Raw genomic sequence first — 14,760 nt, 5'->3', positions numbered from 1 at the left:
TAATTTACTTTTTATCTCATAATTATGACTTATTATCTCATATTTATTATTTATTATCTCATAATTTTGATTTAGCATCTCATTATTTTGACTTAGCATCTCATAATTTACTTTTTATCTCATAATTTTGATTTAGCACCTCATAATTATTACTTATTATCTCATATTTATGATTTAACATCTAATAATTAACTTTTTATCTCATAATTTTGACTTAGCATCTCATAATTTAATTTTTATCTCATAATTATGACTTAGCATCTAATAATTATGACTTATTATCTCATATTTATTATTTATTATCTCATACTTTTGATTTAGCATCTCATAATTTACTTTTTATCTCATAATTTTGATTTAGCACCTCATAAGTATTACTTATTATCTCATATTTATGATTTAACATCTAATAATTTTGATTTACAATCTCATAATTTATTTTTAATCCCATACTTCTGATTTAGCATCTAAACATTTTGACCTTTTATCTCATAATTTTGATTTAGCATCTTATAATTTACTTTTTATCTCATAATAATGACTTAGCCTCTCTTTATTTTGAACTTTTATCTCATAATTTTGACTTAGTATCTCATTTTCATTTAGCATCTCATAATTTACTTTTTATCTAAAAATAATGATTTAGCATCTCTTTATTTTGACATTTTATCTCATCATTTTGATTTAGCATCTCATAATTACTTTTTAACTCATAATTATGACTTAATAATTATGCATCTAATAATTATTACTTATTATCTCATATATGTGACTTAACATCTAATTATTCTGATTTAGTATCTAATCATTTTGATTTTGCGTCTCTTTATTTTGACCTTTTATCTCATCATTTTGATTTAGCATCTCATAATTTACTTTTAATCTCATAATTATGGTTTAGCATCTAATAATTATTACTCATCTCATAATTTTTAATATCTCATAATTATGATTTTTTCCTCTAACAATTATTAATTTTGATCTCAAAATCATGACTTTGTATCTCATAATTTTGTTTTACCACAGCCCATTTATTTTTTTATGTGGTGGAACTTTTTTAGTCATGTACGTATGACTGAATCACGTGACAGAAAATGTTAACTTGTTCCACTACCTCCCGGAAGCAGCGAAGCAGAACCAAACTATGATTAAACTCACAGAAAACAATATAGCATTACATATACTTACAGAGCTACAGATACGAACTTCAGGAAGTGTTATGTTGCATTTAAAGTGTCAAAGTAACCGACCAAAAGAGTCAAGCTTTAATATGAAAATGAGTACAGTACCCTCTCCGTCTGTTACTTCCTGTACACAAATGCGCATGCAGCTCGTGGTCACAAAATAAAATATTTCGTTATTAATAACGAAGTGACCGCACTTTCATGTACTATGCATTTAATTCTTGGCATGACGATGCTTATATATAGGTGACGCACACTAACTGGATTTGGATTAGCGCTGCTGTCAGTGTAACCTAAAAGAAGACTGTGTGATTTGACCTGGATTTCTGTCTTTCTGCCTTCTCCAGCTCTCCTGGCTTTATCCAACTAGACAGCCAATGCTAATCTGATTGGGCAAATCTCCCTCTACATCGATCTATAGACCTGTGGGATGTGCCACTTCTTGGCTGTGTCTTAAAACCTAGTAGGCTTCCCACTAAAACAAAACGTCTGGCGCGTTCCGAGGAAGCTTGGGCATCACAGGCGCGTACTTTTTGCGCATGTTAAGGCGCTGATTCGGAACTCCGGAGAATGCGCAAAACTTACGCGTTTACGATGTTCCAATTTTCTGTCTAGGTAGTTTACTCGGGGTTTGAGACACAGCCAATATTTCAACATTTGGTTTCAGCCACAAACCTAAAGACAAACAAGCCAACTTTCGCTTCGCTCGGATCGCATACATTTGATACCATCAGTAATTGGTTTCCCGACAACTGCAATCGGCTTTAAAAGGAAATCTGGCACTTTTCAAAAATGGGATCTTCTTACGTAGGCGGCTGCGAACTTCTCTTGAACTTCTCACGAGATTGAACTTTGGATGAGAGACAATTTAAAGGGAACCAAGACGACCAGAAAGGACAAAACATGGTAATATGTGGCAGACGTAGTCGGTCCAAGTTCATTCTGTGCGTTCTCGGAGCGTTTGTTGCGGGATATTTAATATTTCCTAAGGACACTCAGAGTGATGTCGGGCTGGCGAGTCGAAGAGAAGTACCAGTCGTGGAGCGCAGCAATGTGGACGAGGAGTTTTTAAAGAGACCTGTTTATGAGAAGCCTCCTCTGGATATGAATGCATTGGGGGAGATGGGCAGAGCTGTCAAACTGGACTTGACCGATGAGGAGAAGCGAGAGCAGGAAGAGAGCATCAAAAAACATCAAATAAACACTTATGTCAGCGATAAAATATCACTACACCGCAGACTGCCTGAAAGATGGAACCCACTGTAAGTGTTGATGCTTCAAAAGTATCTATCTGTCTGTCTGTCTATCCATCTTTCTGTCTGTCTGTCTATCTATCTATCTATCTGTCTGTCTGTCTGTCTCTTTCTGTCTATCTATTTATCTGTCTGTCTGTCTATCTCTGTCTGTCTATCTTTCTTTCTGTCTATCTATCTATCTATCTATCTATCTGTCTCTTTCTGTCTATCTATTTGTCTATTTGTCTATCTGTCTGTCTGTCTGTCTGTCTGTCTATCTACTTGTCTGTCTGTCCATCTTTCTGTCTGTCTGTCTGTCTGTCTATCTGTCTATCTTTCTGTCTATCTATTTATCTGTCTGTCTGTCTGTCTCTTTCTGTCTGTCTCTTTCTGTCTATTTATCTGTCTGTCTGTCTATCTGTCTATCTGTCTGTCTGTCTGTCTGTCTATCTACTTGTCTGTCTGTCCATCTTTCTGTCTGTCTGTCTGTCTATCTGTCTGTCTATCTATTTATCTGTCTGTCTGTCTATCTCTCTGTCTATCTACTTGTCTGTCTGTCCATCTTTCTGTCTGTCTGTCTATCTATTTATCTGTCTGTCTGTCTATCTCTCTGTCTGTCTATCTGTCTGTCTGTCTGTCTGTCTGTCTGTCCATCTTTCTGTCTGTCTGTCTGTCTATCTGTTTATCTTTCTGTCTATCTATTTATCTGTCTGTCTGTCTATCTCTCTGTCTATCTGTCTGTCTGTCTATCTTTCTCTTTCTGTCTATTTATTTATCTGTCTGTCTATCTTTCTGTCTGTCTATCTATCTATCTCTATCTATCGGTCTGTCTGTCAGTCTGTCTTTCTGTCTGTCTCTTTCTGTCTATCTATTTGTCTGTCTTTCTATCTCTCTATCCATCTGTCTGTCTGTCGATATATCTGTCTTTCTATCTATTTGTCTGTCTGTCTATCTACCTATCTGTCTTTCTATCTTTCTGTCTGTCTATCTACCTGTCTGTCTGTCTATCTTTCTGTCTGTCTGTCTATCTATCTGTCTTTTTATCTGTCTGTCTGTCTGTCTATCTGTCTTTCTATCTTTCTGTCTGTCCATCTTTCTGTCTGTCTGTTTGTCTGTCTGTCTATCTTTCTGTCTGTCTGTCTGTCTATCTTTCTGTCTGTCTATCTTTCTGTCTGTCTGTCTCTTTCTGTCTATCTATTTGTCTATCTTTCTGTCTGTCTGTCCATCTTTCTGTCTGTCTGTCTGTCTGTTTGTCTGTCTTTCTGTCTTTCTGTCTATCTGTCTGTCTATCTATCTGTCTATCTTTTTATTTTTCTGTCTGTCTGTCTGTCCATATCATATCTAAAGGGTTTTTCCAATGCTATGCTCTTTGTATTATTTTAATATTCTGCATTCTTACCATTGCTCTTTGATGTTGTTATTTTTAATCTAAGACATGGAAAAAGCATCAAAGATTATTTATGATACATTAAGTGTATAATATAGTGACAAAAAATAGACTGTCAGCATCCTGCATAGACACAATGCGCCTCTATTTAGTATATTGCCTTTTGGAAACATTCAGTGTCTTATTAAACAGTAAACATAGCTGACAACTGCATCATTGTATTTGTTATTGTAACGCTGTAGGAGGACATTAACTACAAGATCTTTCTATCCAGATGTAAAACCCTAAAATATGACTACCTGAGCTTGCCCACAACCTCAGTAGTGATAGCCTTCTACAATGAAGCGTGGTCTACACTCCTGCGGACAGTGCACAGTGTCCTGGAGACCTCGCCTGACCTGCTGCTCACAGAAGTGATCCTGGTGGATGACTACAGTGACAGAGGTATCAGTCTCAATCAAAATGTCTCATGCTACCCATCAACAAGGGAAAATTTGTGTCTGTGTGATCAAGATAAGATCTCATGTGATACCACTAAATTATCTCAACTGTGGTGAACAATGGTTTCAGATATTTTAGGCTTAAAATAAACCGTGCATTAAGTTTCAGAAGGGCATTGAAACATCATTAATAGTGAGATGGTGAGGAATCTCGGCTTCTGACTCAAATTGTGGGTTTGACCCAGTGTCAGAAATACATTTTTCGTAAAAAGCAATATTTGTCCCCTGGAATTGATTTTCAGGGCATTTGTTCCTTTTATAACAATGTGTCATTCATTACTGTTAAATTTTGAATCAATTAACTAACTTTTAAAGGCATACCTTGGGTCTTCAGTGACCCAGGACCTTATTCCACCTCCTTGTCCATTTTTTGGAGTAATGCCTCCACTGCTTTAGAACTCCTCAACCTTTTTCTTATGAATCGTCTAACAATGAAAAAAAAAAAAAAAGCCAAAATTGAAAAAAACAAACAAACAAACTTTTTTTTTTCTTCTAATTGTTCAATGACCAAAAGTGAATAGGGTCTTTACTGACCCTGATATATGTAATAGTGTTGCAATATATATTTCTACTTCTATAAATCATATTTTTATGATTATTTCATAAACATTTAAGTTTACTATCACATGATATGTGTTTCTTTGTTTATTACAAGACAAATGAGTGCCATATTCATACATATTACTACTACGTCATGTCGATTTTACATGTTATTTGTTACTCAAGGTGGTGCTGTTGTTTCAGTGATTGACTTGATTTACATTTGACTAGATTCGGTACAATATACGATATGAGGTTTACGATTCGATATAATCTCAATTCGTTATAATAACACTTAACAAAATAGGGGAATTCCTTCTCCGATGACCTAGTTGAAGCCCTTGTATAATAACGGCAATCTTATGATTGGCAATGGTGTTTGAGCCCCACCCCTTTAGGTGCGCAGTTGGCCTATATAAGCGGGTGCGCGAACACCATTTCTTCAGAATTTTCTGACTGAAGGACAAGAACGCATCGCTCGTAACTAGAAACTCTAAAGTAGTAGTGCAGCCAGGTTTTGCTACGTCTTGTTCCCTTTATCTCAGGGAACCGAGGTTACATGTGTAAGACATGAGTCCCATCACGCAGCATCATGCACTTCCGGGAAGAAAGGAACGGGGGCGGGGCGTTGCCGTGGGTGGCACCCCGTGCCCAGGATCCGATCGTCGAGCCGTGAGGGTTCAGTGGAGAGTGGAGGGTTCCACTCTAGTCCAACGCTTGCGGCCGCCCGGGAAAGCACGTCCGTCATTTCCGCGTCGGCGTGAGGCTGGGTGACCTTTCCCGAAGGAGGAAGCCGAGCCGAAGTCTCTGCGTCAGACTGGATGAGCCACTCTCCAATGCTGCGCTCGATAACTCATTGTCTTCCGGAGCTCCGAACGAGAAGTCGAACTCACACTGAGACGAGCAGCCGGTCTCGTGGGAGAGCCCAATCGGGGCAAGCGAGTGTGCTGGGGAATGGGAGGTCCGTGGGGGGATACCCGGCGGAGGTGGTCCCATTGATGTCCCCAAATCGCCCCCAGTGCTAACCAACGCGGCCTCAAACCCGTAGGTAGAAGGACAGGTGCAGTGAGCTGCTGGGGTGGCTTGCTTTCTTACGAAATGCAGAGGGGGAGAAGCCGCTGAAATGCGCTGTAAGATCCAGCAGAGTGAGGTGAACGAACTCGGCGGATGAATTCAGCTCAATGAATAGAACCGCTCGTGGTTGCATACCAGCTCCTTTTATACCCATATGTCCGAGGGAGTGGCATGCAAATTCCACTCGCCAATTCTCATTGGTGTTTGAAAAAGCAGAGGTGTTTGGGGCTCCCAAGAGTGACCCCTAGTGTCACTACATCGACACAATGTCAAGTGAGTGACAGATAGGGAACACTTGACTGTCCCAACTTTTGTGGAGCGTGTTGCAATCATCTGATTTGAAATTACTGCACTTACTGAAATTTTTGTAAAAAAAAAAATAAAAAAAAATAATGAAATTCACAGGTTAAAACATCATATTATGTGTAGTTGTATGACAACATGAAAGAAGTTTGTTTGAAATCTTTGCAAATGTATTAAAAATAAAAAACGATGTACATCACATGTACATAAGTATTCACAGCCTTTGCTCAATACTTTGTTGAAGCACCTTTGGCACCAATTACAGCCTCAAGTCTTTTTGAGTATGATGCTACAAGCTTGGCACACCTATTTTTGGGCAGTTTCTCCCATTCTTCTTTGCAGGACCTCTCAAGCTCCATCAGGTTGGATGGGGAGCGTCAGTGCACAGCCATTTTCAGATCTCTCCAGAGATGTTCAGTTGGGTTCAAGTCTGGGCTCTGGCTGGGCCACTCAAGAACATTCACAGAGTTGTCCCGTAGCCACTCCTTTGTTATCTGGTCTGTGTGCTTAGGGTCGTTGTCCTGTTGGAAGATGAACCTTCACCCCAGTCTGAGGTTCAGAGCACTCTGGAGCAGGTTTTCATCAAGGATGTCTCTGTACATTGCTGCATTCATCTTTCCCTCATTCCTGACTAGTCTCCCAGTTCCTGCCGCTGAAAAACATCCCCACAGCATGATGCTGCCACCACCATGCTTCACTGTAGGGATGGTATTGGCCAGGTGATGAGTGGTGCCTGGTTTCCTCCAGACATGATGCTTGCCATTCAGGCCAAAGAGTTCAATCTTTGTTTCATCAGACCAGAGAATTTTGTTTCTCATGGTCTGAGAGTCCTTAAGGTGCCTTTTGGCAAACTCCAGGCGGGCTGTCATGTGCCTTTTACTGAGGAGTGGCTTCTGTCTGGCCACTCTACCATACAGGCCTGATTGGTGGAGTGCTGCAGAGATGGTTGTTCTGGAAAGTTCTCCTCTCTCCACAGAGAAACGCTGGAGCTCTTTCAGAGTGACTATCGGGTTCTTGGTCACCTCCCTGACTAAGGCCCTTCTCCCCCGATCGCTCAGTTTGGCCGGGCGGCCAGCTCTAGGAAGAGTCCTGGTGGTTCCAAACTTCTTCCATTTACGGATGATGGAGGCCACTGTGCTCATTGGGACCTTCAATGCTGCAGAAATTTTTCTGTACCCTTCCCCAAATCTGTGCCTCGATACAATCCTGTCTCGGAGGTCTACAGACAATTCCTTGGACTTCATGGCTTGGTTTGGGCTCTGACATGCACTGTTAAATGTGGGACCTTATATAGACAGGTGTGTGCCTTTCCAAATCATGTCCAATCAACTGAATTTACCACAGGTGGACTCCAATCAAGTTGTAGAAACATCTCAAGGATGATCAGTGGAAACAGGATGCACCTGAGCTCAATTTTGAGTGTCATGGCAAAGGCTGTGAATACTTATGTACATGTGATTTTTTTTTCGTTTTTTATTTTAATAAATTTGCAAAGATTTCAAACAAACTTCTTTCACATTGTCATTATGGGGTATTGTTTGTAGAATTTTGAGGAAAATAATGAATTTAATCCATTTTGGAATAAGGCTGTAACATAACAAAATGTGGAAAAAGTGAAGAGCTGTGAATACTTTCCGGATGCACTGTACATGATCATGAGCGATTGAAGCTCTGGCTTATCGCGCTGAAACTGGATATCAGTACACCCCTACATTCTCTCAAATATTGGAAGGTGTGCAGTGAACATTTTACCCCTGAGGATTTCAGACCAATCGAAAGAAACCAAGGGTCGATATCTGAATTGTGCTGTTTTTCCAGCGAACTCAGGTATGTGTGAAAACTTTGTCATTGCCATGCCTCCCTTGGGCTCTGCACTTCCCTCAGTGCTCCATTCCTCATCACTCGATTTCTAATTCACCGCACCTGCACTCAATTCACTCGCTTATCACTGCCTGCATAAATAACTCACCTTCAGGCCACTTCACTGTCAAGTCTCACACAAAGGACTCGCAGTGTTTATTTGCTCTTGATCTTCGTCAATATCAGTTTAGTGTATACCCTGTTGTTTCGCCTGTTAACTCTTCTTCATTTTGTGAAGCTTCTCTTCTGTGATATCACCTGTACCATTGATCTCACTGTGTAAATCCTGTGAATCTCAGTAAACACTCTCGCACTTGGTTTCACTAACTAGAACTTGTGTGGCTTGAATTCCTGACAGTCATATAGCCTATATATTTCTGCTAAAGGAAAAGCACAAGTAGATAATGCAACAGCATTGCTCCGAAATAAAGGATGGTTATTTACTGCAATGTTTTTTTTTATTATTTGGAAATTATTTTTTAATTTTATATTGTTTTGAAATTGTTTTAGACTGTTTTGGTTTGTGAACGGCGCTTGGTCTGTGCTTTTTGCAAGTTTCTCTTGTAAACAGTGACACGCTTCCTGCCTCCTCCTCCACGTGACCTTACTAACGAGCATACGTCATCCCTCTCATGAGCGCGCATCACAGAGCTGTACGGAAGCGAACATTTGTAGTTAAAAAGTAAATAAGTATTGATTTGTTTCTAAAAATAATCAATCGTTTGGGTTCAGAAGAACTTTATTTGTCGACTGGAGTCGTGTGGATTATTTTGATGCACCCTAAATATGCATTTTGGACCGTCAAAAAATGGAGTACAATCACTTGCATTGTTTAAAGGAGGAGGCCTGAAATGAAATCCTAAAAATCTTAAATTCTATTTTGATGAAGAAAGAAACAAAGATACATCTTGGATGGCCTGAGGGTGAGTAAATCATCAGCAAATGTTCATTTTTGTGTGAACTATTCCTTTAATGAGGCGAGTTAACATGCAAGCCGGATCTCCGGAAAGAATGGCACTGCCGTTTGAGACACAGTCTTTTGCTGACGGCCGGACTGCAGGACCACTCATCCAGGTGAGATATTTCCGGTTCGACTAGAGGGTACCACTGTAAACCGAGCTCCTCAACCAACCACAAGGGGACGCAAATCAGCTCTTATCAGTGGCATGCGCATGCTCCTCACCCTCACTAGGGGAAGGGACAGCGACATCCTCCGTGGACCACTCGCTCATATTTGATGCTGCGTGGGACATGACGTCATCCCAATAGTCAGAACCGCCAATGTGATAAGGCTGTGCGCTCCGATAGAGGGCCGGAGCTCATCACACTTATACTGTACTGGCGCGGATGCTACATCAGGAGATTGAGGGGATTGCGGAGCTTGCACCGGTGCGGGATCTTCCTCGACTTCTTCCAACTCAACCTCAACCAAAGAAGAGGTGGGTGGGAGGGCGCATGAGGCGGGATCGTCCCTCAGAATGAGGGCAATCCTTGAGCGGAGCATCAGGAGACTCATACCCTCGCAGTAACGGCAGTCTGTCTCTATGAAAGCCGTTTTGGCATGGGCACAGCCCAAGCAGTGAACGCAGCTCTCATGTTCTGACAGCGGGATGTGCTGCTCGCATGCGGAACACTTGCGGTACAATATCTTGAATCGTCTTCGACGGCGAGGCGGAGATAATCTTCGCTGGATCACTGCAGGGAAGGGGTGAGTCTTCTCAATGCGTGTGCTGAGTGGTACAGGCGATGAGTCATCCTGTCCGCGTCTGCAGGGAAGTCCCGTCCGCTGGAGGGTGTCCGACGATGGTGAAGAGAGGGCTGTTCAAGACGAGATGATTGTCATAATCAAGACAAGACAATGCCAGTCTTGAAAGAAGAAAATTCGGAAGAAATGGTGTTCGCACACCCGCTTATATAGGCCAACTGCGCGCCTAAAGGGGTGGGGCTCTAACACCATTGCCAATCATAAGATTGCTGTTATTATACAAGGGCTTCAACTAGGTCGTTGGAGAAGGAATTACCCAAAAGCGTTTACCGCAATGTCGAGTGAACTGAACCAATAGGGAACTGAACAAAACCTGTCCTGAAAAAAGTATGTGAAAGTGATTTTTTTTTTTTTTTTTTTTTTAATCATTTGATTGTCATCATTGTTATAATAAAATTTTAACTGTGTAAAAATTCTACATTCTATTAATTCATATTATATCATGAAATAATATATAATAATGATATGAGCCATCACTGTTTGAAATAATGTGTTTTTAACAAGTAAAAACATTTACATTCATTTGTATAAGGAACACTAAAAAGGTACTGTCACTTTAAGAGTTTCAACTAGGGATGTATCTTGATACCTGGATCGGTATCGGCTCCAATACTAAAGCTTTTAGACGGATCGGGTTTTGGTCCAATGAGACCGATCCAAATCCGATACTGTGTGGTAGTTATGTTCATTACTGTCAAGCTCCAAAAATGGCATAAAAGAACCATAAAAACACCATTAAAGTAGTGCATTTTATTCAAAGCCACTTTAAGACGTGCGATAGCTCTGTGAATCACAAAAGGCTATGTTTAATAAGTAAATATATAGTATGCGCAGTGCCAGCGCGTTAGTGAATGGTGCTGCTCTGTTGACACAAACTCACCCACAGGCTGGTGATGCACTCATGGCTATTTTTATCCTTCACAGCAGTGTGCAATATTTGAGCGCTACTCAAAAACAACATCTCAGATGTAGATGCTCAATAGTTCAGTTCACTTATAATATGCATTTAGAACGGCACCGGAGGTGCATTTTACCAGAATTTGAATAAGAAGTGAATTAAACTACTGTTAACTTGCGTACAAACAGACACATACAGGACTTCCTGGAGAGTTTAGAATGTCAAAATAAAAGCGTGAGGGTTTAAAAAGTGCATGATTTAAAGATATTGTTACTGTTGTATTTAAAATTCATTCAATTTATTATTATTATTATTATTATTATTGTCATCATTAGTATTTGTTTACAATTTATAACAGTATTGAAGTTGAATGGGTTCCAAAAAATAACTGTGTGAATGAAAAGTGGACTGATGTCTTACAACTAAATTGAACAAAAAAAAGAGATCTGAATCCTTTAAAGTCCAGATGCAAGTTGAAACATTTTTGGGAAAAAAAGGCAAAAATAAAACACTGGTTTCTTTTCTACTGAAGACTTGAAGACTGGAATTACTGTTAATTTTGCTGCTACATTATCCAGTATACTAGTTAATAATAAAGTGTTTCTTAATAAGCTATACATTTATATTGAAATAATGTGTAGTGAAATAAAGTTTTTTTTTACATATTAAAGAGTACTCCCAATTAGTTCCACACAATAATGTAAAGATATTCTAAACTGATTATGCAAAAAAACAACACTGGTATCGGCTTGGGATCGGTATCGGCCAATACTGAGATTTCCGATATCGGAATCGGATCGGAAGAGAAAAAGTGGAATCGGTGCATCCCTAGTTTCCATGTGCTTTTATGTGTTCAGTGAACATCAACAAGAATCTCTTGGTTTCTTTAGCGCATCCATGATGTGTGAAATTAAAATTCATATTTCTTTTTACTTTTTATCTGACTGTAAAGAACAGAAAGGATGTTAAGACACATTATTCAATGAAAGTCCATCTTTGATGGACACACATTACACAGAGGAAACGATCCGTTTTAATCTCAAGCACTTTTCATCAAAACAAGGTGATTTTTCAGGTATTCCAGTACTTAAATTTCTAAAAGCTAAATTCAAGCACTTTAAGCAAAGACCTTCAAGGACTTTGTGTGAACCCTGTAAACCGTGTAGAAAAAAGCACAGTAGTGGTAAAATCAAGTGATAGAGAGAATATGATGTTTGACGGGTCATTTAATTTATGATCACATGGACAGTAGGGCTGCAACTAACGATTATTTTGATAATCGATTAATCTAACGATTATTCGACTGTTCGACGATTACTGCAATGATGAATCATTAGCTCTTAACCGATTATTCAGCTTGTGCCCTGACATAAAAGTTTGTAAGTGTATTTTGTATATAAGTGTATTTTTTCACTTGTTTATACTTCTGCGAGTGCAGTAAAGACAAAATATACTTATATTCAAGATCTATTCTCTAAAAGCTAAAGTCTAAATATCTAGGGCTGCCCCCGACCAAAGATTTTCCTAGTCGACTAGTAGGAGTTAATTTAAGCCATTAGTTGACTAGTCGCACGTTTATGATATTAATTTAATTATATAAATATATATATATATGTTGGGGGGCATCAGAAAACTGTTTGAGTTCCAGGGCTGAGAAAGAATGCTATAAGTAATATATATATATATATATATAAGTAACATTGCTAACACTGTTCTACATTACAGAGAAATACTAAACCGTAATAATGAGCCTTTAAAATATACATTTTACAAGCGCAGGAAGCGAGCCACAGCAACACCGGCAAAAGCGGTCATGATTCTGAATGTGTCGGAAAAACCAGCAAGGAGACTGTCTGAACATTTTGTTAATTTATAGAGAGAAATGCACATTAGGGTTGTGTCGACAGACGATGATCGACGATGGTCAGAGTGATCGGCAATAGCTGATGCCTTTGACGATTTCAAGACAATATTTGTCTCGTTTTCCCATGTATTAAATTATTATTATTATTATTATTATTATTATTAGGCAATTATTATCAAATTAATATTACAAATAATTTGCCCATAGACAAATATATATATATTATCACTTCATTATTTTAATTGATTTTTCATTTAGTTTGGAGTGCAATTTGAATTTAGAAATGTATTTGATTTAAGTTTTTATTTTTTAAATAAATTAATTTTAATTTTCAATGCAAAATCACTAAAGCAAGAATATTCACCGATCCCTCAGCCCAGGGGTCGGATATTGAAATATACATATATATACACACATATATATATATATATATATATATACACATACATACACACACACACACACACACACACATACATATACAGGTGTATCTCAATAAATTAGAATGTCGTGGAAAAGTTCATTTATTTCAGTAATTCAACTCAAATTGTGAAACTCGTGTATTAAATAAATTCAATGCACACAGACTGAAGTAGTTTAAGTCTTTGGTTCTTTTAATTGTGATGATTTTGGCTCACATTTAACAAAAACCCACCAATTCACTATCTCAAAAAATTAGAATACATCATAAGACCAATAAAAAAAACATTTTTAGTGAATTGTTGGCCTTCTGGAAAGTATGTTCATTTACTGTATATGTACTCAATACTTGGTAGGGGCTCCTTTTGCTTTAATTACTGCCTCAATTCGGCGTGGCATGGAGGTGATCAGTCTGTGGCACTGCTGAGGTGGTATGGAAGCCCAGGTTTCTTTGACAGTGGCCTTCAGCTCATCTGCATTTTTTGGTCTCATGTTTCTCATTTTCCTCTTGACAATACCCCATAGATTCTCTATGGGGTTCAGGTCTGGTGAGTTTGCTGGCCAGTCAAGCACACCAACACCATGGTCATTTAACCAACTTTTGGTGCTTTTGGCAGTGTGGGCAGGTGCCAAATCCTGCTGGAAAATGAAATCAGCATCTTTAAAAAGCTGGTCAGCAGAAGGAAGCATGAAGTGCTCCAAAATTTCTTGGTAAACGGGTGCAGTGACTTTGGTTTTCAAAAAACACAATGGACCAACACCAGCAGATGACATTGCACCCCAAATCATCACAGACTGTGGAAACTTAACACTGGACTTCAAGCAACTTGGGCTATGAGCTTCTCCACCCTTCCTCCAGACTCTAGGACCTTGGTTTCCAAATGAAATACAAAACTTGCTCTCATCTGAAAAGAGGACTTTGGACCACTGGGCAACAGTCCAGTTCTTCTTCTCCTTAGCCCAGGTAATACGCCTCTGACGTTGTCTGTGGTTCAGGAGTGGCTTAACAAGAGGAATACGACAACTGTAGCCAAATTCCTTGACATGTCTGTGTCTTGATGCCTTGACCCCAGCCTCAGTCCATTCCTTGTGAAGTTCACCCAAATTCTTGAATCGATTTTGCTTGACAATCATAAGGCTGTGGTTCTCTCGGTTGGTTGTGCATCTTTTTCTTCCACACTTTTTCCTTCCACTCAACTTTCTGTTAACATGCTTGGATACAGCACTCTGTGAACAGCCAGCTTCTTTGGCAATGAATGTTTGTGGCTTACCCTCCTTGTGAAGGGTGTCAATGATTGTCTTCTGGACAACTGTCAGATCAGCAGTCTTCCCCATGATTGTGTAGCCTAGTGAACCAAACTGAGAGACCATTTTGAAGGCGCAGGAAACCTTTGCAGGTGTTTTGAGTTGATTAGCTGATTGGCATGTCACCATATTCTAATTTTTTGAGATAGTGAATTGGTGGGTTTTTGTTAAATGTGAGCCAAAATCATCACAATTAAAAGAACCAAAGACTTAAACTACTTCAGTCTCTGTGCATTGAATTTATTTAATACACGAGTTTCACAATTTGAGTTTAATTACTGAAATAAATAAACTTTTCCACGACATTCTAATTTATTGAGATGCACCTGTATGTATACACATATATATATATATATATATATATATATATACACACATATATATACATGCATACACACACACACACACACACACATACATATATA

At 39.0% G+C, this 14,760-nt stretch overlaps 1 protein-coding gene across 1 annotated transcript in view; it reads left to right on the top strand.

Annotated features, from left to right (window-relative positions):
* The first annotated feature begins 1,690 nt into the window (after positions 1-1,690).
* Positions 1,691-14,760, top strand: part of LOC127421443 (polypeptide N-acetylgalactosaminyltransferase 12-like) — a 35,113-nt gene continuing 22,043 nt past the window's right edge. The window contains exons 1-2 of the mRNA XM_051664493.1: positions 1,691-2,446; positions 4,081-4,250. Coding sequence (XP_051520453.1) covers positions 2,088-2,446; positions 4,081-4,250 — 529 coding nt within the window. The 5' untranslated portion in view covers positions 1,691-2,087. The remainder of the gene's footprint in view (positions 2,447-4,080; positions 4,251-14,760) is intronic.

The sequence above is a fragment of the Myxocyprinus asiaticus genome, chromosome 30 (assembly GCF_019703515.2).
Source record: "Myxocyprinus asiaticus isolate MX2 ecotype Aquarium Trade chromosome 30, UBuf_Myxa_2, whole genome shotgun sequence".
NCBI lineage: Eukaryota > Metazoa > Chordata > Actinopteri > Cypriniformes > Catostomidae > Myxocyprinus > Myxocyprinus asiaticus.
This window is presented reverse-complemented; position numbering and strand designations above follow the sequence as displayed.